The 27,761-nt window shown below is 38.8% G+C and overlaps 1 protein-coding gene across 1 annotated transcript in view; it reads right to left on the minus strand.

Moving 5' to 3' along the window:
- LMNTD1 (lamin tail domain containing 1) overlaps positions 1-27,761 on the minus strand; it is a 287,151-nt gene that overhangs the window by 130,365 nt on the left and 129,025 nt on the right. Inside the window, exon 2 of the mRNA XM_032593935.1 lies at positions 8,515-8,616. Within this exon, the coding sequence (XP_032449826.1) occupies positions 8,515-8,616 (102 nt within the window). The remainder of the gene's footprint in view (positions 1-8,514; positions 8,617-27,761) is intronic.

Raw genomic sequence — 27,761 nt, forward strand, 5'->3', positions numbered from 1 at the left:
TATGGTCAAATGTAACCAAGCTATTGAAGTCATTATGGGAGAAATTTTTAGCCCTCTATATTTCTTACAAGAATATGTGATCTGAAAATGTTTGTTAATTGTCTAAAGTCATATGGTTTGTTTAGTTTTGTTTAATGTTTATTTATTTTTGAGAGAGAGAGAGAGAGAGAGAGAGAGAGAGAGAGAGAGAGAGCATGAGCAGGGGAGGAGCAAAGAGAGAAAATCCCAAGCCAGCTCCATGCTCAGCATAGAGCCCGACACAGGGTTCGATATCAGGAACTGTGAGATCATGACCTGAGCTGAAATCAAGAGCCAGACACTTAGCCAACTGAGCCATCCCAGTGCCCACTAAAGTCCATATGCTGATGCATGCATAAAATAGCAATTCAGTAAAATTGTGAAGGCTTCATTTTCCATTGCCATTTTGTTTCTGGCTACTGTTAGTTCTGAACTGAGCCAAAGCCCAGGCAATTCCAAACTTTGTCTTTCAGATGTGAGTTTTTACCCAAAATCTTTAGCACTGTGGCCTCTATTAAAGCTGACATTTTCCTGTAGTTCCTGCCAGCTGTCTCTCTGTAACAATACAAGGGATCCCTGAGAGGCCTGAGAAGGAGTACTGTGTTAGGTAGTACTATAACTGAAGAACACCTGTCATTTTTTGCCTGATAGGCAAATCACTGTCCTTGAAGGTTCTCTCTCTCTCTCTCTCTCTCTCTCTCTCTCTCTCTCACACACACACACACACACACACACACTTTTTTAAAGACTTTGGTAGCAATCTGTCCTCAAGCTGACCTTATCTCAATGCTCTTTTGCATATGCTAACATAGTGCAATATGGTGACTGCCTCTTTAATTCATCCTGGAGTTCAAGACTGAAAGCCATATAATTGTCAACATCTTGATGCACAAGTCATATTTTGTTAATATGAAAATTCATTACTGTTCCCACAAAGGGCACAGAAAGATTTTATAACAGCTAGGAAAAAAATATTGTATCATTTAAGAAAAAAATAAAAATATACTGACATTTCCTTTTCACTTTGTACTAGTCTATAACTTGTACCCAGGAAACTCCACAGTGTTGATGTCATTACTTGAGCATCTGAGCATCTGGAAAATGGAAGCTCATTGTTTCTGGCAAATTTTGCCTATATGTTATAATGTATGGCAGTTTCATATCTCGGAATTTAATTTCATTGTAGATTGAGAGACACTGTCACATTTTTTATCCTGATAAAAATATCAAGGCCATTTTTTAACTCACTAAATATAGTTTTGAATTTAAATAGAGACCTCAGTTTGAATGGTGACTAACATAATTACTATGGGACAATATTTTATTCTTAGAAAATATTTCAAGAGAAGAACTATATCATCACTCAAAGAGATTTTATAATTTGTTTTATACCTCAGATTAAAGAGCCACGATTTTCATGCCTCAATAGAAGATAAATGGAATTTTATTTTGAAATGCCAGTTTTAAAAAGAGCTCTCAGAGATGCATTGTAAATAACTAGATTCCTTAAAATTTATCAGTTTATAAATATTATGTGAGAATTCTGTTGGCTCCATATGGCTCTTTGAGGGTTTGAATTTTCTCTGGAGTGTTAGTGGAAAATGCATAAAGAATTATGCATTATATCAAGTTGTAAGTAAAAAGGCAATGTGGCCCCATATTTCCTCATCTAGACTTTCTAGTATATATATATATATATATATATATATGTATATATATATATATACATATATATATACATATATATATATATACATATATATATATATATATACACACACACACATATGTATATATACACACATATACACACACACACATATAATGGGAAGGTCTGAATTAAATAAGATAATATACAAACAGCATTTGACACAATGTCTGGCACGTCTCAAGCACTTAGTAACCAATAGCTGCTATTATTAGTTTCATTAATCACCAGAGATACTGGGATGCACAATAGAAACACTATTCTTTCTTTTTAAGTTTTTATTTATTTATTTTGAGAGAGAGAGCATGCATGCACAAGCCAGGGAGAGGCAGAGAGAGAATCGCAAGCAAGCTCAGCACTGTCAGCACAGAGCCCATCATGGGCTCGATCCCACGAACCATGAGATCATGACCTGAGCAGAGATCAAGAGTTGGATGCCCATACAATTGAGCCACCCCGGCGCCCCTGGAAACAATATTCTTAAAGCCACCTCATGCTGCTTTCTCTTTATAAAATGCCTTCCCCAAACTCTGACAGCCAAAACAGACTTCAGGTACATCCTGAATGTCATTTTCTCCAAGAAGTCTTCTCCTCAATCACATGTGAACATTTACTCTTTTACATGCCCAAAGTACATCATTTGCCTAAAATAAAATGCCAAAATACACAAAGGAACTGGTATTTAGAGTTCTTTGTGTTCTTACCTCTTTAGGGGCAGGGCTTCTGTTTTACTCATCTTAGCATTCCCCATCCTTTTAGCTCCTAATGTCAAATAGGAGAGAAAAGGGGATGAACATGGACAACTAAAATTCCAAGTAGCATATGGTTTATGCAGAGAAAGGAGTGTAAACAAAACTGCTAATGTTCAGAAGAGGGAGGGGTGGTGACCTGTGGTTGGTTGTGTGTGATAACATAATTTGTCTGGAGGAAGTAGCTTTTAAGTGAGCCCAAAGCCTCAAGAGGATTTCAAAGGAGAAAAAGGAGCGAAGGCAAGTTCATGAAGAAACAAGTGAACCAAGAAGTCAGTTTGGTGGGAGCAGGCTGAGTGCATGACTGGTGGAAGATAATTCCAGAAAGGGAGAAGCATCATGATTGTGGAGAACCCTATGCAACAGGCAACTGACACTGGCTTTTATCTGGGGGTCAGTGGGGAGTTGCCAAAGCTGTGAGAGGAGGAAGTGACACAGAAAAGAAATGCCACTGCTCCCATTACGACGTTTTAATTCTGAACTCATCAACACTCAGATAACTTTGCTTATTATCTCCAAAGTATCTGTCCCATACCTCTCTCTTCAAGATAGCCAACCATGCCACATACTAAGTCTTGAAAGTGTGTAAAGCTAGCAGTCAACTACAGCCCTTGTTTCTGCAATAGAGAATAAATTTCTGCCCTTCTGGTTAATACCATAGGTTTGGGAGGAAAAGTCCTGGATTCAAATCTTAGTTCTGCCACTTACTAAAGAGTGATCTCAAGAAATTACTTAACCACTCTAAGTCATAGTTTCCTTACCTCTAAAATTAGGTAGTCATCATATTAACTCATGAAATTTATTTTTTTTTTAATTTTTTTTTCAACGTTTTTTTTTTTATTTATTTTTGGGACAGACAGAGACAGAGCATGAACGGGGGAGGGGCAGAGAGAGAGGGAGACACAGAATCGGAAACAGGCTCCAGGCTCCGAGCCATCAGCCCAGAGCCTGACGCGGGGCTCGAACTCACAGACCGTGAGATCGTGACCTGGCTGAAGTCGGACGCTTAACCGACTGCGCCACCCAGGCGCCCCTTAACTCATGAAATTTAAATGCCACACATGTAAAGTACTTAGCAGGGACCGTGGAAACTGCTCATATGACACTATGACTCCATTGCTCCATCTCATCTCCCCAGTTCATTAAATCTCTTATTTTCTTTGGCCTCCAACTTTTAACACTGTTTCTTCTTCTCCCATACATTCAACAATCTGATTGGGCTCCCTTCTCTATTATCAGGGACATCTCAAAAATAGTTGATCCCCTCAAAGGATTCAAGCCTAAAAAGAGTATAATAAAGGAACTACTTACAAAGACATGGACTGGGTTAAGAAACCAAAGATGGTGGGCCACCAATGAATGGGAAATCATGCTTTAGGTTTAGAATACAAGAGGGACAGGGGTGTCACTGGAGCCAGGTGGTAGTTAAAGCTGTGGTCTGACAGGAAAGCAGCCCCCCTAGAACAGCAGTAAGACAAGAAGGGAGCAGTGTGTGCATAAGGGAATAATCCAATTTCTTTCTCCTCCTTCCCTCTAATCTCTTGCCAGTGACTCCCATTGGCTGAACCCAAATGGAAGCAAAATAATAACAGAGCCAGATGATAGATGCAGTCAATAGAGGTCAGTTTTGTTGGGGGCAAAAGCAGGGCAAAAGCAGAGAACAGATGGTGGAGTTGGGTTGGGGCAAAATGTGCTGTTGTTTTTTGCATAAGTGGGAGAAGTATGGGAAGGAACTGAAACATCTCAATGGAAGAGTCTCATTGCCCCCATGACAGGTGAATGAAATGAAACTCAGAGGTAGTGAATTGCCAAAGTTTTCAGCTAGAAAAAGGAACCAGATTCAGATCCTTAAATGGTGCCTCAGGCCTATGCTGTTTCCCACTATACTGCATGGATCTGCTCAGCGTCACGGCTGAAATTATCTTGGTCTCACCTAAATAATTTCTGCTCTGAGATAAACCAAGGGTAGGAAATAATATCTTGTTTTTTGTCCCTATTTTAGTCCCCTACTCACCTGGTCTAAATCCATTCATTGTGGTTTTCTAATCATTTCTCAGAGAGGGTTTCTTAAAGATTAATTTTGAAAGATGATAATAACCAAACTAGATCCCCTCCTTTTTAGAGAGAGGGAAGGTTATATCTAAGATATGAAGGCATCTGAAAGAGAGAGATTGAGAGAGAGAGAGAGAGAAGAGAGGAAAGAAGCAAGGAAAGAGAGGAAGGGAGAGAAGGGGAGAGGAGGGGAGGGGAAAGGAACAGAGAATGAGAGAGGTAGGAATAGAAGTTTTGCAAAATCAGTTTAAGGAGCATTATTTGTAATAGCTAAAAACTGGAGACTAACCAACTGTGTATTAACAACAGCAGAATGGAAAAACAAATTGTGGAATATCTATGTAATAGGATATTATACAGGAAGAGAACTGAAATTGAACACAAAAAAAACGAATGAAACTCCTAGATCTAGTATTAAGAGGAAGAAGTCAGATTCCATTCATAAAATCTCAAAAGCAGGCTGAAATAATCTATGGTGTTAGAAGATAGGATTGTGGTTATTTAGGGTCTGGGAAATGACTGGAAAAGGGGCTTCTGTGTTGTTAATAATTTTCTTATTTTTGTCTATTTGTTTTTGTTTAATCTGGTTGGTGGTTGTACAGGTGTGTTCCTTTTGTGCAAATTTGTTCAGCTTCTTGCCCCTTATGATTTTTGCCCTTTTCTATATGCACAGACACGCAAGTTGAGGTAACTAGTTGCATTAGTCAGTTTGCTGCAGTAAAAAAAATCAATCTCCCCAAATCTCTGTGGCTTACAATACAATTATCTCTTTATAGTAGGCAGAATTCTAAGAAGGCCCCCAAGGTCTCTATCCCTTGGTATTACTCCTGCTATTATGTCATGTTACACAGTAAAGTGATTTTGCAAATGTAATTAAGTTGATTAATCAGTTGACTTTAAGATAAGATTATCTGGGTAAACTTAACCTAATCACATGCACCCTTTAAAGGTAGAGAGTTCTCTCCAGTTGCTTCTCAGAGATCTGCCAGGGGAGGGAGATTCAATGTGCCACTTCTGGCTTGAATATGGAAGAGCCACACTCAAAAGACCTGAGAACAGCTGCTAGGAACTGAGAGCAACCCCTAGCCAACAGCCAACAAGTAAATAGGTCTTCAGTCCACAGCCACAAGAAAATAAATTCTGCCAATGACCATTAAGCTCAGAAGAGAACTCCAAATGCCAAATGAGAACGGCAGCTGACACTCTGATGATATCAGCCCAGTGAGACCCTGAGCAGGGTACCCAACAGGGCCACTTCCATATTTATCTGACCTACAGAAACTGTGAGATAAATATATTTGTGGCTTGAAGCTGCTAAGTTTGTGGTAGTTTATAATGCAGCAATAGAAAAGTAACACACACTTGCTCACGGTTTGGCAGCTTTGTGTTGGCAGCTGTTGAGATTCTGCCCAGCTTTCCTCCACATGTCTTCACAGTTTGACCCATATTGAAGGAGCTTCCCCTATTTGGGACATTCACAGGACAGAGGGAAAAGAGCAAGTAAGCGGCTCACATCTGGTCACACTCTGGTGGCCAAACCAGGTCACACAGCCATGCCTAAAGGCAATGGGGCAGGATGTATCATCTTATAGAAATGGAGAGATTGAGTAATTTTGGAAAATAATACAGTCCACCACCATGGAACATTGTAACTCTGGCTTGACAGGAAAGAGCAAAGTCTTAGCGGTCAGGAAGACTTGAGTAGGAATTTTGGTGCCATTACCTTACTGGCTATGTGAAATTAGGGCATTTCCTAATTTCTCTGAGCCTCAGTCTCTTAAATGGTAAATACATGCCTTAAAGAACTAGTGTAAATGTTAAATGTACCAGTATAATGCCTGAGAGATATTCTAATATATGTTGGTAAATATTAGCTTCAGACTCTTGTCTCAAGGACTCACAGAATATAATTCTTCCAAAGGGAAAAGTCAGGGAATGGAAGTCACATCTTAACACACTCCCTTTTCCTCATTTTCCTAATAAAACTAATGCAGAATCCCAAAGGCATAATTCCTTTATGTGCTATATCTCTTTGAACATTGTAGTAATAAATCATTTATACTAAAGGGATTATGGTATTACTCTTCTGAATGGGATTATTAAATACAATCAATATCAGAGGTGGGATTACTTTATAATTACATTTCTAAGTGATGATTCACTGTAACATCTATTTCTGGTTTGTGAAAATGTTGTCATAAAGCCACTGTCATTGCAGTTGAAAAACTGGGCAAATCAAACAGCTAATAATACTTTTGTCCTTGGACTATTTAGACCTTCCTTTTAACTGCCCTGATGGTTGTAAACACTATTTCAGGTTTCTATTTCACAAATATTTGTCACTTTTTAAAAAATGTTTGTTTTTGAGAGACAGAGCATGAATGAAGGGCAGAGAGAAAGGGAGACACAAAATCTGAAGAAAGTTCTGGGCTCTGTGCTGACAGCGGGGCTTGAACTCATGAACAGAGCCCAACGCGGGGCTCAAACCCACAACAGTGAGTTCATGACCTGAGCAAAAGTTGGACACCCAACCAACTGAGCCACCCAGGTGCTCCAATATTTGTCGCTTTTAAAGTAACTATTACGAGTTGTTACTGTTTAAGCCTCAATCCACAAGTTAAGGTTTTAATTTTTTTCTTATTACACAAAAAAATAACCACCTCTTTCTTGATCTCTGTCTCTCTGTCTCTGTCTGTCTCTGTTGCACGCCCCCCCCCACACACATACACACACACACACACACACACCATGAAGTCAGTACACTTTCATCAGAAAAAGGAATAAAAGCTAAGTCACTCCAAAAAAACACAAAAATTTATGAGCTGAAGATAATTGCAGTCAACATTTTGGTGCATAATCTTCCAATTTTTTCCCTGAATATTTAGATAATTAGATAGATAATATATGTTCGCATTTCTGTGTATTTACATTTATTTCTTTCACAAAAATGGGGTGACATATACTATTTTATAGCCTGCTTTTTCATATATATATATATATGTATATATATACATATATATATGTGTATATATATATATATATACATATATATGTGTATATATATATATATATATATACACACACACCACTGCTTTAATGATTTCATTTAATAATTCTATGTATATTTTTCAACCAGTACCTTATTATTGGATATTTAGATTATTCGTCAATTTACTATATTCCAGCCTCTTAAACAGAACTTCCACTAGCCCATACATATGAATTAGAGGAAGCCTATGTGTAGGGCTTGCTGGCCAAGGCACTAGCTGGATTTTGGAACTATTCACCCCGACTTTCCCCTTTGATCAGATCCCAAAGATTGTAGCTCTGCTCTTAAATATCCAAATATATACTGGAAACGTTAAAGAACAATAAGCATAGAATCTCTTTCAGAATGGATGAGCCTGTTGAAATCTCCAGCCATTTTGTATTATCAAGATGATAATATATCAGATGATATATAAAAGTGTCTGCATCTTGGTTTATAAACTGCCCTTTCCACGATTTGTCTTTATTGACTGGTTAATTTCTTTGTGAAAGGGCATCACAACTGATTAAAGTGCTATAGATTTTATAGTTCATAGAGGCACAGAGTGTACTGTTCCCAGTGTCATCACAAAGGTGCCCCTGTGATTAAAGCACTCAGGTGGTGTCTTTTTTTTTCTTTTCCCATAACAAAAACTGAAAAGGCAGCCTTGTGTTCTGACTCTTCTTTTGCTTCAGACAAAGAAAAATGATTGCTTATAAAGTCTCCAAAAGAATGGCCAACAATGACTTTTGAAAGCCCTGAATGAGCCATTGTTAATAGAAATATGACTACTTTTATGTGTAAAACAATTACATTATCTATCTATCTATCTATCTATCTATCTATCTATCTATCTATCTTAAACATATAAGGATTCAATGCACGTTTCTATTGGCCTCTGTTAAGAAGGCCTTTGGGGAGACTGGGAGGCTAATTACTAGGAGCTGGTGAACACTGACCTCTAACTTGGGCCCCTGGTCCCAGCCTTCCATTGTCTCACTCTGGGCTCCAACTGCTGTTCTTCTGATGAATATTCTATTGTTGGGCTTTTCAGAGAGGAGCTGTTAAAGGAAAGGGAAGATTATTTGCAAGTGGGTAGGAAAATGTTCCAACAAAGAATGAAATGAAGTAATTAGTGTCCTTTTATATATAAGCACCAACCCAACACTGTTGCCAAATCTTCAGGCTGTAGTGACTGAAGAAAATAATGACATTGCTGATGCAAAGCAGAGTCACCTGTAGCCACTGACCAATCATGGGTAAAGCCACCCTCCTCTTTATCCCAGGGGAGGATGGCAGGTGGCGATGCCTGTAAATTTATGCTAAGACATTTCTCATCTTATTAAAATCTTTTAAAATGAGGGGCACTTCTTGAATGGGAAAACTATGTAGAACAATAAGCCCTAGGGAACTAAAAATTTTTAATATGACATACCCCTTTAAAAGTAAGAAGTTGAGAGATCTGTGGGTTTGTGTTAGCTGATTGTTCATTTTTGCTGTATATAAAAGGTCTTGCTATGGCCTAGAATAAAGCTCAAGAGAAACCTTATCACCACCCTATTCTGGTGAGCTTAAGATCTGACAGGAATCTCAAGTCTATGAGAAAAAGCTTCTTAAACTTTATCTGTGCTATATTGGAAAATGAGGGAAGATCATGCATTGTCTTTCTCATAGACAATTTGACATTGTGGACTATTGAAAAATATGAACAGGAAAATGGACAGTGGAAAATGTGTAAAGCTGGGGCGCCTGGGTGGCGCAGTCGGTTAAGCGTCCGACTTCAGCCAGGTCACGATCTCGCGGTCCGTGAGTTCGAGCCCCGCGTCGGGCTCTGGGCTGATGGCTCAGAGCCTGGAGCCTGTTTCCGATTCTGTGTCTCCCTCTCTCTCTGCCCCTCCCCCGTTCATGCTCTGTCTCTCTCTGTCCCAAAAATAAATAAACGTTGGAAAAAAAAAAAAAAAAAAAGAAAATGTGTAAAGCAGAAGGATAAAAAAGGAATATCTAGACCTGACCCTAGTTAGCTACAAGTTAGCTGAAGCTATGTCCAAAGATGGATGATGACATGGCTGCTATATGGAATGAGGTTTCCTCATTTTCAGCTTGAGGAGAGACTTGAAGAAAGGAAGCTGGTGGGTTTGCTGAAGGCCTGGAAGTGCTTCTGTGAAAATGGATGCCACCAGTGATGGAAAATAATAGTTAACTTCCAGGGGCACCGTAAGAACCAACCAAAGGGTTTATTTAAAGAATGGAAGTAGTTAGATGTGGAGGACGAGAGTTAGGAAGAATGTGAAGGCAAAAGAAGAAGAAGAAAAGATAAAAGCTTTACACTTTGAGATCTTAAACTCCCTTGCTTCTTACCTTTAGACTTCTCTGTCTCAGGTCAAACACTCTAAACAACACTGCCTCTAGGAAGCCTTCTGTTCCCAGACTGAGCGAGATGTCCTCATCTGGGTCTTTGGACGCCCAGTGTCCACCTGTTACCACAAAGGTCTGCGATGGCCTAAATTTCCTTGTCTATCTGGTAGACACTGAGCCTCATGAGTTCAGTACAATATATCCACTTCGCTCTCTACTGTAGTCTTAGCACCTAGAGCAATGCCTGATATATAGTAAATTTTCAAAGGTATGTGGAATGTATAAATTGCAGGGGGAGGGTACAGAAGCATAGCAGAGAGAAGAGTCTGATCAGAGTGGAGCAGATTCCTGGGATGACCAAGGTCCACAGGTAGAGAATTGGTACAGTTTGGGAATTCAAAGAAGCACCACAGAGTGTGAGAAAGTGTCAAAGATGGGACTTGAGGGACAAATGGGGTTGATCACAAAAAGCCTTCAAGCCATGTGAAAGGGATTAAAATTAATGCTGAGGGTAGCATGGAGACATTGACAAGAAAGTTGGGAAGTAATGTTATTAAATTTGTGCGTTTGGAAAGAGGAGTGTGTTGCAGCCTGGAGACAGGGGTCCTCTTTAGAAGTAAGCTGCAGATATCTATGGGAGATATCATCATGTGTTGAACGATATAGTGCAGAAGGGATGGAGAAAGTGGACTGATATAAGAAATATTTCAAGGGTAGAGTTGACAGAGTTTTGATATTGATCAGAGAATAAGGAATAAAAAAGGAGATGTTAAGATTGATAGCTATATTTTAAGACTGACAGCTTGAGCAAATAGATACTGAATGGTTCCACTCACTAAGATCAGCAAGTAGGAGGAGTATCTTTGCACTTTTGTAAAATCAGCTTCAGGCAGGTTAAAGTCAATGTGCCTGTGCAATATTGAAGAGGGCACACCTGGAGGCAGTTAAATATGCACATCTTGAGAGCTCAGGTTAATAACGGAGCTGGAGACACAGATTTGGTGATCATGGGCAGAGGTAGTAATTAAAGCCAGGGAAACCAATGAGATTACTTAGAGGAGTGTTTAGAGGGAAGAGACAAGAAGACAGGACTCTCCAGAACAGACACATTTGTTTAAAAGGGCAGAAGAAAGTAACCTGAGAAAGAACAGTACAACAAAGCAGACTGAGAGATAGAGACATGTCACAGAAGCAGAGGGGAGAATTAATTTCAAGTAGAAAGAGTGGTCTAAATATCAAAGTCTAGAAGAAGTTAGGTTGACAACTGAGACAGTGTCCATTAAATTTAGCACCAAGGCAGTAATTCATTACCTTGATAAGAATGGCTTCCATAAAAGTCTGGGGACAGAAGCCATATTACACTGGGTTGAGAAGTGAACAGAAGATAACAGTGTGACTACAGTGAGTATGGACAAATATTTCAAGAAGTTTGACTGAAAAGGGGAAAGTACTGACAGTTTTCAAAGCCCTTAAAAATTCAGTCCTTATGGGAAGAAATAATTGGCAACTAGTTGTGGCCTAAAACAGACCCCAAGAGCTGTGGATAATTCCAAACCTTGGAGGCAGTGGTCTCACTGACAGAAGGCAGAGGGAAGTGAGTTTGCTGGGAAAGTTCATTTTTAAACTCTGGTATGATGAGATGGTGTTTTCCCAAGTGAAATTACACAAAAGGAGTTAGAAAGAGGAGTGGAATTGACAAAGTGCTCTGGCTGAGATGAACATTTCAGGACTTCCATGCAGTAGTGGCAGCTAAGGCTGTTGACAGGTATAAAACTCCCAGGGCAAAAATGTGAATGAGAGGAACAGACAAGGACAATATGACACAACAGTCCACTGATATTTGTCACCTAGGAACAGGTGCTTTTCCTGCTTGGACAACTGGTAAGGGCAGTCAAGTTATCATATTTATGCAGACTTGTAAATCTTCCTAAATTATTATGAGTATAGACAAATTTAAACTTTTGATTATTAAAGACAAGTTAACACCTCCATCCCCAGGCTACGTACTATACAATACTCTTAACTTTACAACCTAAAATTCATTCAGTAAAATTTATTCAGATACCTTTAGCATTTTCTATATTACATAATTGTTATGAACAATGTATTTCCCACCATAAACTACTATTTTCAATAACAAGTAAAATTATGACAGATATAAATATATAGTTCAGGCTCTTTCTGAATGAATGCTGAATGGTGTCATGTATTTGGGCAACAGCCAGAATGTGGATGACTGACACTTAGAAGATACAGAGCACTGTGCTAGGAAGTGGAAGCTAAAAAGGTGGGTGACAGATCATTTCAGGTCTTCAATATTTCACTAAGTACTTTTAGCTTCATTCTGCAGACTATCGAGAAATCACTGAGTTATTGTGGGCAGGAGGAGGGAGGCTTTGATCTGTGTTTTAAGAAGGTAATTCTGGTAATTAGTAGGCTCCCAAAACATATTTGCAGACTGAATGGGGAAATGATGACTGAAGCCTGCAGGGTCAGAGGAGAGATACCATTACTGTTTGGAAGATAATGGGAGATAACGTGGAAGGTCTCTCATTCAGTGAAATCAGGGACTGAATTTGGTCAGTCATTTGCAAAACTTAACAAATCAGAGGATAATAAATAAAAGATATTTACCTCAGATATATTGTAGATTAAGACGGATATGAATACATTCATCCAGCAATTATATAACAGAGCCAAGGCCCCTTGAGTACAGGTCTGTCATATGGAGTTTTGTATCATTTTTCCTGCATGAACCACACCCATGTTTCTGTTTCCTTAAATTGCAGCAAAAGGCAGTTGGAGTGCAGAATCTTAAAGAAATTTTTACGAAAGTTTTCCCTAATCATTTTTGGCTCCCCTTCTCCATCCTTATTTGGATTATAATATTTTTCAGTCACTGGCTCTCATCTATTTTTTTCCAAAGCTTTCAACTCAATTTTCATAGGACAGCTCTCTTTCACACTCATATCTCATTACTTTACATAGTATCTAATTAAATATTGTAACATAATAAAAAGTACAACTGCATTGACCAGCTTGAGAACAAAATACAACTGTTTCTTGGTAAATGTGCAACTAAATTGATGGGACCAGGAAAGTTCAACATTCCAGGCAATTTCTTACTAGTCTCCAGTGATAAGTGTGTGTAAGAGGATTGAAAAGTGTTTAATGACATGATTTGACTAATTGGAGATTGGCTAGCAGAGCTTCTACTATGATGATCTGAGCTGGGGCTACAGCAATGGAAAAAGAGAGGAGAATAAATTGAAAAGGCATCAAGACTGTAGCTATGGAAATAAATAGGCTTGAGTTCAAATTCTGACTTCACCATTGAGTTATAAGCATCCAAGTTTCTGTTTTCTTACATGTAAAATAAAATTGAGCAAAATATAATGAAAGATTGGGAAAATCTACCTAATGCACTTAGCGATGTGCCTGACAAAGTAAATAATTAATATGATATTAAGTCAATAGAATTTGATGTTGAATTAAGGAAAGTAAAGAGTCAAAGATGACTCCCTATTGTGTACCTTGGCTAAATAAAAGATAATAATACCACTAACCGAAATAGGAAACACAAAAGGAGAAATAGGTTTGGCAGATAATATAATAATGTTAGTTTGGGATGTATTGAATTTCCTGGTATGATACACATATTGAGATGACTAGAAGGCAGTTGGAAATGTTACTCTGGCTTTCAGTGAGTGGTCTTGGTTAGTGATATCAACTTGAAGTCATACATATAGAATGATAAATGAAGCCATAAAATGGATAGGTTTGGTCACAAAGAGAGTGAGGACATGGCAGGTTGGTTGGGGGAAATATACAATCAGACATGAGGCAAAATCCAAGATACAAGAGAAACCAGCTGGGATAGTGAAGCAATAGAGGCATATCCAGGAAACACAGGTATGGTTTCGATGATTAGATGAGTTCTATCTATATCTTGCACATTGTCTTGGCTCAGCCTCTCAAGCCTGAGGCAACTTTTTCACTCCAGAGGTGTCTTAAAGCTCACCGATAGCACTGAAGGTTAGGTGGTTGCTATGGAGATTTCATAGTAGTTTTTGAAAGGGAGGCAAGACCTAGAGAGTTTTTTTTGTTGTTGTTGTTTTGTTTTGTTTTTTAATAGTTAGGGTTAGGGTCCAAGAGAAGACTTGAGCATGTTTCCAGGTTAAAGAAAGGGAACTAGTAGAAAGAGAATTAAAAAATATATATATACATATGTGTATATATATATATATATATATATGTATATATATATACGTATATATATATATATATATATATATATTTACGTATATATATATTAGAAATCAAATGTGGTTTACTGTGTAATATGAGATTGTAGATTATTTTTATATTCATCTTAGTTCCTTTCTGTATGTTCCAAATTGTCTGCATTGAGTATATAAATAATGGACTTGGAAAAAAATTATTTTCTTTAACATGAAATTGGGGTAGTCTATGAAACAGTGTTCCAGAAAAAGTGGAATGGCATTGTATCAGGAACACAGGTGGAGAAGAGAGCTTGGAGAGGGAACAGGGATGCTTTTCCCATTGAGAGAAGAAAAGAGAACGGCTTAAGATCCAGAGACATTTTTGAAGTGGAAGTGAGAGAGTTTGAGCAAAATCACATCATTTGGTCTCTATATTTTTTAAGTAAATTAACAGCAAAGTAGTTTGCTGAAACTGAGGAGGAAAGATAGGACTAGAACTATGGAAAGAGTGAAAATGTTTTTAAAACTCAATATGAGGAGTAGAAAAGGATTTACTTTGAAATTGGTAAAAATATCTGCAAAGAGCCTGGAGACACAGCTGACGTTGGATAATATGTACAAGTAGTGTAGCTGGTTACTGAGTTATCTCCCATGGCAACAGTTACCTGTCCATATAGTGGCAGCGGTTAGATTTGCCAGGCAGGTGTCCGAGAGTCAGTGGGCGAGGAAATCTAAGGTAGCCTTCACTTCCACTCCCGTGAGACCTTCCCTCTTATGTTCTTGGTCTTGGGCAATGACACCACCAGGACTGCTATTGCTAATTGCAACAACCTTGAAATCATCCGAGATCCCTCTTTCTCTTTCACGAACCTCATCTAAACAATCCCCAAGTTCTTCCCACTTCTTCTCCAAACCCTACTCCTACCTTTACTGTCACCATGCTTGTTGAGACCCCTATCATGCTCTGGCCCTGGCTATTGCCTTGGCCTCTTAACTGTTCCTGCCCCACTCAAATTCCATTCTTTACACTCTGTCTTTTATAAAAAACAAAACAAAACAAAACAAAAAAAACCAACCAAACAAACAAAAAAAACCACATCAAGTGTTGTTTTACTCTTTTAGGTCCTTAAAGGTTTCTGACTGCTCTTACAGTAAGGACAAAAATTCTCAACACAGTCCACCAGGGTCCTTATGATCTACCTGGTCCCTGCAACATCTCCAGACTCAACTGGCATAGTCCCTCCCCTTGTTTTCCATTCTCTGCCATACGGGCCCTTCTCTCTGCTCCTCAAAAACATGGAGATGAAAAGTGACTGACAGAGGCAGAGATGGAGAGTGTCATATCATCAGATGCTATGCACTCTAGATAAAAACAAAATAATAAAAGAAAATATAAAATAGGCTGAACTTTGACCCAAATAGGTTGAATAATTTAAACTAAAAAGAAAGAAGGTGACATTTACATCTTGTTTAGCTTTCCCAATGTTTAGGGGCTTATGAGGAAGCTGATCTGTTTTAGGGAATAAAAACTCAGACCTTTCACAAAGCACCAGACCGCTGGGACAATGGTCTCTGGGCACTTTCCCTGGATGCCCCATAGCATCTTACTCTCAGCAGCTCCCTCCTCCCCCTCTACTCCCATCTGTCTCTGTAAGCCACACCCATGCCAGAGCCAAGTTTTCCTGGTTCCTTCCACACCTGGTCCTAATGATGTAACACCCCAGGCCTTCTTAGCCAGACCCCCAGCTTATTCTGCCCCGAGTCTAGTTCCCCTCTCGTCTCTCCTCCCATACACACTCTGCTCAGATACTAAGTTCATCTTGTATTTTTAATGTTTATTTATTTATTTATTTAGAGGGAGAGTGAGGGGGGGGGCAGAGAGAGAGGGAAAGAGAGAATCCCAAGCAGACTCCGTGCTGTCAGCATAGAGCCTGACAAAATGTGAGATCATGACCTGATCAGATCAGAAATGAAGAGTCAGACATTTAACCACTGACCCACCCAGGTGCCCCAAGGCTGGTCTTTCTAAATCATCAATCCCATCACATTTACACTCAGGTTGAAAAAGAAAAAACAAAAAAAAAAAAAGGGAACCAGTAGAATGTAGGAAAAATGTTGAGGTTGTTTTCTAAGCTTGACACAAAGAGCAGAGAGGAAAAAAGGATGACCTCTGTTTGAAAGGATTATGATTCAAGTGGAATTATCAGAAGAAAGCAAAATTTCAGTCAGTTGTATCTTTAGTTTTTCAATACAGATTTAATTAGAAAATATGATAAGTCAAATATTGCTCTATATAGCTGTGAAGTGGCTGGGCATTGGAGATGATGTATGTTAGTACAAAAGGGCAGACCCTTTTTCATAAATGAGGCACAAATTTCTGTAAAGCTTAAATTAATTTCCATATAAAAATTCCACAAAAATTTTCAGGCCTTTTGTTTCATGATAGTAAGATAACACTTACGATGGTTACTGAAAAAAAATCCTTTGGAAATTGGTTGAAACTCAGCAATGACTCCAAGTGAGATCACCGGATAATATGTACAATTGATGTTCTCACATTTCCTGACTCGACAGGTGACTCAGCCTTTGTTCAGCAGGGCCATAGGGACAAGCTATTGCCTGTGGCCTCAAGATCACATTACACAAATTAGGTGTTCATAGTACTCTTTTCTAGTGGGCTGGGGGGGGGGCACAAAAACCCACATCTCAAACAGCTTGTTGGTTTAGCAAAGAGCCTTCTTTCCAAGGATCATGGGAAGGGAGCCTTTTTCAACCTCTTTATGTAAATACCAAAGCCCTTTTCAAAATGTTATGAGAGCATCCACTTGAAGTGCTTTATTTGACAAGTGAACAATGGTTTTCAACCAGCTCCTCAAATTATAGCCCCAACCTGGTAAACAAAGACATCCAGGAATTGTCTAGAGCCTCAAGCTTTACATGTCATTTGTCTACATAGATGATTGATATCCCCACCCAAGCCTAAACTGGATTCAGACATTCTGGAGGTGTACAAAGTGATATCCTGAAGCATCTTTTGAAGAACTCAATAATCTTGATCAAGAGACACCCTATCAGCAGTTAGAAATAATTCTGAGTGCAGTTTGGTAGCTGTCTTCTACTCAGCCTTACAAATAATAACTGGATGAAAGAGAGAGAGAGAGAGAGATAGAGAGAGAGAGAGAGATTGAAAGAGAGAAAGTGAGTTAGGGGCTTGCTTTGGCTCCTAAGATAGCATGACCCAGAAGGTTCATGTCTCACCTCATTCCAAACCTCCATTCAGCATGCTACAAGAAAACTTTAATGGCATCAACCAATGTGGAATCAAGGGTCAGGAACCACACTTGGCAGGAGGGGATTTGTTAAGACCTTTGCTGCAGACTGGGAGCAATACTTGTTGTGGAGAGTCATTTTCCAGGGAGAGTAAAGTCTAAGATCATTTACAAATTCCAGGCGTGGCCAACTGATCATGGTGATGGCATTTCCTGAACTAGAGAATAGAAGAGAAACAGATGATGAGCAGGTCAGTTTTAGACATGTCGAGTTTGAGATGCTTATGAAACTTCTCAGAGAAGGTGTCAATAAGGCAGTCAAGAGCTTTAGAGAGTGTCTGGGGTAGAGCTATAAATTTAGTGTCAGAAGTTTAGAGATGTCAGTTGAAGTAATGAGAGGTGGTCCAGAAAAAGTATGTGAAGAAAGCAAAAAAGACAGTAAAACCCTAAGATTATCTACATTAAAAAGAGTAGCAAAAAGTGGCCTTCATGGGAAACATTTGAATAATAAGGTAAATTTAGGGGATGCAAGAAGGAGATCTGGAGGAATTTGCTACCCAAAGAAATCACACTCAGAACTTAATCTGCAGAGTTGTTTTTTGGAAAATTATATTACTTCTTTGTTTCCAGATCTTCCCTTTCAGAGGAACTAACTGCAGAATATTACATCTAAAACTGAACTTCCAAATAAAGGAAATATTTGTAAGGATTTTGTTTCAAGGATATTAATCAGCAAGTAGTTAAGCCAGGGAATAATAAACAGTCATTAGCTGAAACATAGCAATGTAAATCCTAGAAACTTTTATGTCTTTTTAAAAATTGATTGTCCAGTAAGACACTAATAGCATAAAGAGTCACATTAATTGGTGCTTATAAAGTGATTAATCTCTTTATTTCCCCTCCAGTCATTTGAAACATTCTATAAGATGTCCTTGTAAAAAAAAAAAAAGTATTTAAAAGGAACTTTACAAGAGCTTTCATTTGCAAGGTTTTAGAGTGTGGTGGCATGGTTCTTGGTATCATAATTCAACAACAGTCTACTTTAAATCAGATGTTTTTATTTAGGTACAGAAGATATGCAGGACCATGAACTCTAACACTGAAATTTCAGAAAGCAATTCTTCCATTTTAACTGGAAAATAAATAGTCTGCTATCTTCTTTGTAAAGGAGGCCCTACACGATTAAAAAAAAAAAAAAAAAGAGGATGACAGCTTTGCCAAATCCCTCCATTTCCTCCTTCTTTAGGAATAAACTAACTACTTAACTCAGATGACATGGAGCTCTGTGCCCAAGTCCCACATTCTCCATGTCCTGTCTCCTGAAGAATCCCACCCATAGCAAGTATTCTTTCTTCAGAAGACATAAAGAGGATGAAGATGCATGCAAACACAGTATTTATAGGTCTTCCCTATACATTCCTCACAATACTGAGTAGGTTAGGAGACTCAGTTGGTTCACAGTTGGTTTCTACTTATCAATTCCCAGAATTTCTAAGCCCTCAGGAACTGAATGAGCAGTTGCTGCAATCAGCAATTAGTAGGCCCCATTTCCTCTTTCTGTATCTTCTTCTGGTTAGTTCTGATGATCTTCCATCTATGTGTTCAGTCTTGCCCTTCTTGGACAGGAAATATTTACAAGCCTGGGGCCCTTGATCTCTTCACAGTCAGGAAGAGTTTAATATGAAATGTCCTAGAGGGAGTCCATTGGCTTGTGCTATGCTACTAAACACCTTGCTGCTTGCATACATTAGGGTGTGAGCCCCTTTGTACTGGTCTACATATTGCCTCTCACTCCTCTGTACTGTCCCCATGGGCCTCCTGCACTTGCCTTGCCTTTGAGAACTGTCTCTCCTTTGTTCTTGCTGGTTCTCCCACTTGAAGCTTTGCCTTGATTCTAATTCAGAGGCCATGTGCCTGCTATTCTTATACAGGCCAACTAGATGCAGCCTGTCAATCTCTATGAACTCCCATCATGGACTTTCATGGCTTACCACTTACTGGAGGCTGCTACAACCCTAAAACTTGGTGCTTTCCACCTCCTGGGTGGGTCTGTCCTGTCAGCCCTGGAATTGGCACAAGGTCTTCTTGGGCAAAGCCTACATTACTAAGGGGGGCCAATATCAGATTAATTACACTGATCTGCTCTGATTTGCTAAGAATAAAAAAATTGATGTATCCCTGACAGATCCCAAATTATACCATTAACATCTAATATACAAGAATGCTTCACTCTGTATCAAAACAATATCATTAATTACGTGTGTAATAAACTCTCTTGATAAAGTGAATACATTTTAAAAATGTTTTTGGATCACATGGATGTGGGGCCTGAATATTAGTAACAACCTTTGCAAATAATCATTTTTAGTAAATGTAGGGTGGTCAACTTTAGACTTGAAAGTCCTACAAACCAAGATGTTTATTCACCCTAGGAAAATGAGTCAGTCTATCTAACTGCCCTTGATCTGTAGAATGAGAAAGGACCCAACAATAACTATACATAAAATTATAATGTAATAAATCTCTTTTTAATTGCAGCCTCTTCCTGCCCATTCAGCAAACTGTAAGTAGATAGTGCTTTCAGCTAAATGGGGCCTTTCCACTTAGAACACTCTTTCTTTTGAATGACCTTTTCTATTCCCTACATGACACGTCTGTTCCAAAGACCATCATTAACTCTGTCTTCTGGATTTCAGCAGACCATCTTGGATTCAGACAGTGACCCTGGCTCTATGGGGAAATTCTTTATCCAAGTCTAGCAGTTGTCCCTGTTTTCTCACTGTTTTGACTAATGCATTGCAAAGCCCCATTTTCTCTATCCTACAGCAAATGTTGTTAAGTGTTTAAATCAGTAAGGAAGTAGAAACTCAAATGCTAGTGTAAGCCAAATAAACAGTTTTTTTTTTTTTTTTGTACTCAACAGGATGTCTGAAAGTCTTAATTTGCTACATAGTATACACTGCCAATCTCCAAAGGAATCAAGGGTGTTCACTCTTTCCCAAACATACTTGATAATGGATGACTTCCTAGGAATAGCATTATTAATACCTTGTGGAAATCATGTCTGGCTGTATACAGTTTGGGAAGTGCTGGTATAAAAGGAAAAACACAGATTTGGTGCCAGAGAGCTCTGGGTTCAAATCTTAGCTTCAAACCTTTTTAGTTGGGTGGCTTATTTACTTAACTTATCTGTAAATCTTTTATTTAATTACATTTCCATATCGTTATTTTAAAAAATTCATGTAAGGAGGGAGGTAGATTTAAAAGCAATTTTTGTTTCCTCTTTTGTACTCCAGGTATCTACCTGGTAGGACTGTTGTAAGGATTTATAAGCTTACATATGAAAGGCACCTACCATACTACTTCAAAAGCTTGTGGTGTGGATGTAACATGAATATCTCACTCCAAAGATTATAGCTTCATGAGAGATTAACGAATCAAAACTAAAAAAACTAAGAGCGGAAAGCCAATATGCTATGATTTAAGCAGAGTGCATGTACAACACCATTGAGTATCATTTAGAATTCCTTTCCTTTGAGACTTAAGATTTTTATCATCTTAAATCATTATCAAATGACCCCTTAGCAGGCATTGTTCAAAAGATAATGGCATTTAAAAAATAAATGGGTAGAAAGAGAAGAGAACCAATGTATGCATTGCACTCCTTCTTGCAGATCCACAAGGCATATTACCATAGTCAAGTCTCCTTTTGGGGGACATTGGAGCAAAAGGTCGTAAAGAAGGGGGAAAGAAGAGGCCAGAGACATTAAAGATACACTTCAGACCCTTCATACTCAACAAAATAAGAGGTGAAAGGGTTAGAGACCTCAATTGTTAAATTCTCTAGCTAACTGTTCTTTTGGGGGAAAAAACTCAATTCTATACTCAGTCTTATTTCACAGACTAGATGTGTTCCAGAAAAGCTGACCTTTACACAAGTTTATTAAGCACATATTCCCACAGGATCCCATTATGAGAACAGAGATACATTGCCTGGCAGAAGGAATAGGCCTACACATAGTCTATCATTATGTTGTAGTGAAAAGAACCACAAATTTTGTCTGCTGTACAACACAAGGAATGGGATCTCTCCCCCTTCTGAGGCTTCAGTTTATTATTGAAAATAGGGATGATGATAGTGATGATGATGATGATGATGATGATGATAATGATAACAACAATATCCTTCTCCAGGATGATTATCAGGAACAAATCAAACAAGTTACATGAAAAGCTCTACTAAACTGCCACCACTCTGAGGATAGGAACTATGTCTATCTTGCTCATCATGGCATTTCTAGGATGGTCCCAGGGTCTGGCCTATGGGTGGCAGCAAGTACATCCATGTTAAAAGGGTAAATTCATACTTTATAAACTCAAAATCCCTGCACAAATTCTTGTTTGATTTTTGTTCCTTTCTTTATATATCTTAGGAGTGTTTTATAACAGTGTTCTAGGACTTTTAGATTTCACCATATCGATTGTTAACTCCATTTAATGTAAGAAGGAGCATTTTCAAATTAAAAAAAAAGTAGTAATAATGTTATCTCTTTTTTATAAGGCAGTTATTCCCCCCAAAAATAACCATTAGTATAGTTAAACTATCTAAAAATAATATTACTTGCATTTATCGAGTGCTGTTTTATGTGCTTATATGTAATAACTAATGGAATCCTCATAATACCCCATAGGACAGATATTTTTATTACAACCACCATACAGATGAAAAAACTAAGGTACAGTAGGGCTAAGTAACTTCTCAAAGATTACAGAACCAGAATTCAAACCAGGTCAAGTGGCTCCACAGCCCTCACTTTTAACCATCATGCCTTGTTGCCTCTCTTAGTTCTTGATATTGTCTTTATTTTTCACTAGGGAAAACTTCATCATAAATTAGCACTGGTCTGAAGTGTAGAGAACCAATGATTTATTTTACTTGAGGATTCTTTTTGTTCTAAGTATCCTTTCCTCTGAAACCCCAGATCCCAGGAATTTCATCTACAATTTGGGGAAAAAGTGATAACCAGTTCTGATCAGAAGATAATAATGTAGAAAAAGAAAATATAAACAGATGAAGGCTTCCATTGGTAAAAAGAAGACAATCAGAAAGGCATATTAAGTGGGAGTAAAATCTGTACTGTTAGAGGGGGCAAGGTATCAGGAGCAATGAGCAGAATTACAAGGACATAAATCAGTAGACTCATGTACTAGTCATTAAATTGGTGGTGGAAAACCAGAAAAATGTCTACCTGCTAGGTGGACAACCTGGCAAATGTTACTTTATTTAACCCAAAAGAATGAAAAGAGCCAAGAGCATGAGTGGAGTTGCACCAAATGGAGCAGAGGGGATAAATGAAACTGAATTCTGCATACATGAGGCCTCTCCTCAAGTTCATGAACTAGTCAGTGCAGAGGTGGGCCATCATGTGGTCTATGCCCCACTTGGGTGAACTTAGAAGCAATGAGGATTTCAGGAACAGACATTTTTCCTTTGTTGGCTGGGTCCATGCTAGGCCCTGCGAATGGCAGTGTAAGAGGCTGACTGAGAGGCTGAAGGAAGAGAAGGTACTTTCTCTCTTTCTTCCAGATATCCTGGTTGCTTCCCATATCTTTGGGCATCTCAGCAGCAATCTTTTTTTGTTTTGTTTTGTTTTGTTTGTTTTGTTTTGCTTTGTTTTGTTTAATTAACTAATTTATTTATTTTTCATCTGCAGCAGTTACTCCAGTATTAGTTGGTTGTAGTTTTCAGATTTGTTTCCCACCACCTTCCCAGGATCAGCTTTAACAACCCCTCTCAGAATTACCAGCCAGTTAGTGACCCCTCCTCAGAGGTCTGGTTCAACTGGGCAGGACCCCTCCTTAGAGCTTTTAAGTTCTGATACTTCCAACCTCTTGGTTTTGTTTCCACAGTGTAGGAGCGGGAGCTGCTTCCTGCAGTTACCTCTGGGTTCCCTTTTTCCTTTTCAGTTCTCTAATACCCATTTGGTCAATCTATTTTAAAAAATACTTGATGTTGTGGAGGGTGCCTGGGTGACTGAGTCAGTTGGACATCTGACTCTTGATTTTGGCTCAGATCATGATCCCAGGGTCATGGGAAGGAGCCCCTTGTCAGGCTCTGTGCTGAGCATGGAGCCTGCTTCAGATTCTCTCTCTCTCCCTCTGCTCCCTGCTCTCTGTCTCAAAAAAATGACAAACAAAAACCCAAACCTGGTGTGGTTTCTGATTTACCAGCAGGACCTTGGTAGAACAGTATCCATCGCCATCTGTTTTTTGACACTTATTCTTTATACCCTTCACCTGTCACTTTGTATTTGCAGATTTGCATTGTTGTAGAGGTTGGTTGTGTTTGTTTGTCTCTGCTTACTTATTTATTTATTTGTTTGTTTATTTTTTAATGTATGTGTTCTGACTTACCATTTAGATAAAAACTTCTGGAAGCACACACACACACAAATTTACAATGTTCAGATTCAGAAAGATAAGGATTTAAGATCAGGTTCTTCCATTTCACAAAAATAAGTGATTCTGAGCAAATTATTTAACAACTCTATGTCACTGTCTCATCTATAAAATGGTGACAATAATGCCTGCTTCATATCGATGTTGAAAGGATCTAAAGAGGAAAAAATATATATAAATGCCTTAATAAAGATGCTTAATACATAAAGGCACTCATCAAATGGCTTTTGAGTTTATAGCTATGCATGATTGCCTAGGACACTGGCTTGTACACAGTAGGTACTTAATACATACTTGGGGTTAATGATTATGATTTAGCATTTTTGTGTTTGTGTCTGTGTACCATGCCATTGGATACTGGCTTGTACATAGTAGCTCTCAAGGAATATTTGTGGATGATGACAAATGTAAGCTTGGATTGTTTGATTAATAACCCACAACATATTATAATCCATTTGTTGTGTATATGCACTAAAAAACTGACTGCTGATCTGCCTACAAAGAATTCCAGAACATGCCATTTGGCTGAAGGTCTGTTTTACTGCTGTGGAACACCACTCATGGATCACGTGCTGGTACAATGTTTTTGACACAAAAAGTCTATTACCTGTTCAAGTGTCCTTTCTGTTAGGAAAGAAATGAAACTCTTTCCAGATAATCTTCCTTGAGGAAAAAATAAAAAAAGTCTGTGACCTTCATTACTGACGGACTCCTACTATGCAAACGGCAAACATGCACCACCAATAGTTCACAAAAACCCAGAACAGCCATGAGGACAGTGTAAGTGTTTTGGTAACGGAACAGCAGAATGTGAATTCCTGTAGCTCCGCTGATTGCCCTTGAAGAGTCTGAAAGCAGAGCTGCATGTTTAATCACGGGGAAGGAATAATGAAGATCACGATGCCTGGGGAGGGAGCACTGTGTAACTCCAGCAGGCTCTGCTGAACACTCTAAGAGTAAAAATGCTTTGTTGTCTCTGTAGCTTGCTTGCTTTAGATAAGGTCCATCCCACACTAAAGGTAAAAACAATTAGAATCCTTTGAGGGTTTGAGGGGAGATTTTTTACCTGTTTTACTTAGTCTTTAGAATCTATTTATTTATTTATTTATTTATTTTTAATTTTTTTTTTTTTCAACGTTTATTTATTTTTGGGACAGAGAGAGACAGAGCATGAACGGGGGAAGGGCAGAGAGAGAGGGAGACACAGAATCGGAAGCAGGCTCCAGGCTCTGGGCCATCATCAGCCCAGAGCCCGACGCGGGGCTCGAACCCACGGACCGCGAGATCGTGACCTGGCTGAAGTCGGACGCTTAACCGACTGCGCCACCCAGGCGCCCCTAGAATCTATTTATATGGAACAACACCAACAACAGATATTCAGAATGTTCACATTTATATTTATATGCACTAAGCTCATTAAGAAATTGGACAACCAGGGTCTCCTGGTTGTTACTGAAGGGAAGGTATTCTGTCAAAATGGGCTAGTTCAGGGAGGTGACATTCATTTGTGAGATCTAAAAATAAATCATGACTCAGGAGTTTAACTGTGCTGGTATTAAAATGCTGCCCTCCTCATTGTTCTGGGCAATCAAGGATGTGTGTCTTAAATACAGTTCTCCTTTTTTTTTTTTTTTTTTTTTAATGTTTATCTATTTTGAGAGAGAGAGACAGACAGAGCACAAGTGCAGGAGGGTAGAAAGAGAAGGAGACACAGAATCTGAAGCAGGGTCCAGGCTCTGTGAAGTGTCTGCACAGAGCCTGACATGGTGTTTGAACTCATGAACCTTAAGATCGTGACATGAGCTGAAGTCGGATGCTTAACCGACTGAGCCACCAGGAGCCCCTTAAATACAGCAGTTCTTAAGTGTCAGTGCATGTAGTAATTACCTGGGGGGGGGGGGGTTGGTAAAATACAAATTGATGGGCTCAATCTCAGGGTAGACCCTGAATGGAATTCCCAAGTGTATTAGCATTCTCCTGAGAAACAGAACCAATAGGACTGACTGACTGATAAGAAATTGGCTCAGGTAGTTAGAGGGGCTGAGAAGTCCCAAGAGCTGCAGTCAGCAAGCCGGAAACCCAAGAGAGCTAATAGTGTAAATTTCAGTCTGAATCTGAAGTCCTGAGAACTAGGAGAGCTTATGGTCTAAGTTCTAGTCCAAAGGCCAGCAGGACTGAGACCCAAAAACAACCAATTTTTTAATTCAAGTCCAAAGGCAAGAAAAGAGGTATATCCCAGCTCATGCAGACAGGCTGAAATTCCCTCCTACTATTGGAAGAATAAATATTGTTAAACTGTCAATACTACCCAAAGCAATCTACACATTCAATGTAATCCCAATCAAAACTGCACGAGCATTCTTCTTGAAGCTAGAACAAGCAATCCTAAAATTTGTATGGAGCGACAGAAGACCCTGAATAGCCAAAGTAATATTGAAGAAGAAGACCAAAGCAGGAGGCATCACAATCCCAGACTTTAGCCTCTACTACAAAGCTGTCATCATCAAGACAGCATGGTATTGGCACAAAAACAGACACATAGACCAATGGAATAGAATAGAGACTCCAGAATTGGACCCACAAAAGTATGGCCAACCAATCTTTGACAAAGCAGGAATGAATATCCGATGGAAAAAAGACAGTCTCTTTAACAAATGGTGCTGGGAGAACTGGACAGCAACATGCAGAAGAATGAAACTAGACCACTTTCTTACACCATGCACGAAAATAAACTCAAAATGGATGATGGACCTGAATATGAGACAGGAAACCAACAAAACCCTAGAGGAGAAAGCAGGCAACAACCTCTCTGACCTCAGCTGCAGCAATTTCTTACTTGACACATCTCCAAAGGGAAGGGAATTAAAAGCAAAAATGAACTATTGGGACCTCATGAAGATGACATTCCCTCTTACTCAGCCTTTATGTTCTATTCAGGTCTTTGATTAGATGAGGCTCAACCACATCAGGGAGGTCTATCTGCTTTACTCAACCTACCAATTCAAATGTTAGTCTCATCCAGAAACATACTCACAGACCTATCCAGAATAATGTTTGACAAAAGGTCTAGGTACCCCATGGCTCAGCAAAGTTAACCATCACACCAAGCGATGCAACTGTTGCTGGTCCAGGATTCACACTCTGAGCCACTGGTAGAGAAGAAATTGGGTCAGGAGTGGAAACTCACTACTTGATTTATCCTTATTACAGAGCCTGGTACCTAGGTAGGTACTTAATAAAAAATATATTGAGTGAGTAAATAAAGTAATAGAAGAAGGGGAGGGATGAAGGGAGGGAGAAAAGATCTTTATATAAAGAGACCTGAGTGAACATTAAACTATCAGGATTCTAGTCTAACTAGACCTCATTTTCCTCAGCTCTAGAATTTGGTCTATATTGTCTCAGGTCTTTTATGGCTCCATATTTCTAAGTTCATCTCTAGTTTAAAGATAAAATAATGGTTAACAATTTTTAAAACAAGTAATTTATTTAACTAATAACAGTGAGCTTTCATTGCAAGCCTGTCATGTGCCAAGTACTGTGCTAAAAATTTTATATCTCATTTGATCCTCACAATAACTCCATTCTTTCCATTTTACAGATGAAGAAACTAAGTTCATACATTGAGTAAGTAGTTGAGCTGGGATTCTATCCAGGTTCTATCCAGCTCCAAAACCTTTCTTCTTACTGTACACTGACTGTACCACAAACATTTACAGAAGACCAGATATGGGCAAACCACCACACTAGGGGAAAATCTCAAGGCATTTATCATCTAGTGAGAGTCAACATTTTATTTTTTAAAAAGCCAAATACCTAAAGAAATTTGGAATAGAAGAATGGTCAAAATGTTACTGGAATGTAACATTAAGGATTAAAGCACTATGTATGGGGGTTTTA

The sequence above is a fragment of the Lynx canadensis genome, chromosome B4 (genome assembly GCF_007474595.2).
Source record: "Lynx canadensis isolate LIC74 chromosome B4, mLynCan4.pri.v2, whole genome shotgun sequence".
Classification (NCBI taxonomy): Eukaryota; Metazoa; Chordata; class Mammalia; order Carnivora; family Felidae; genus Lynx; species Lynx canadensis.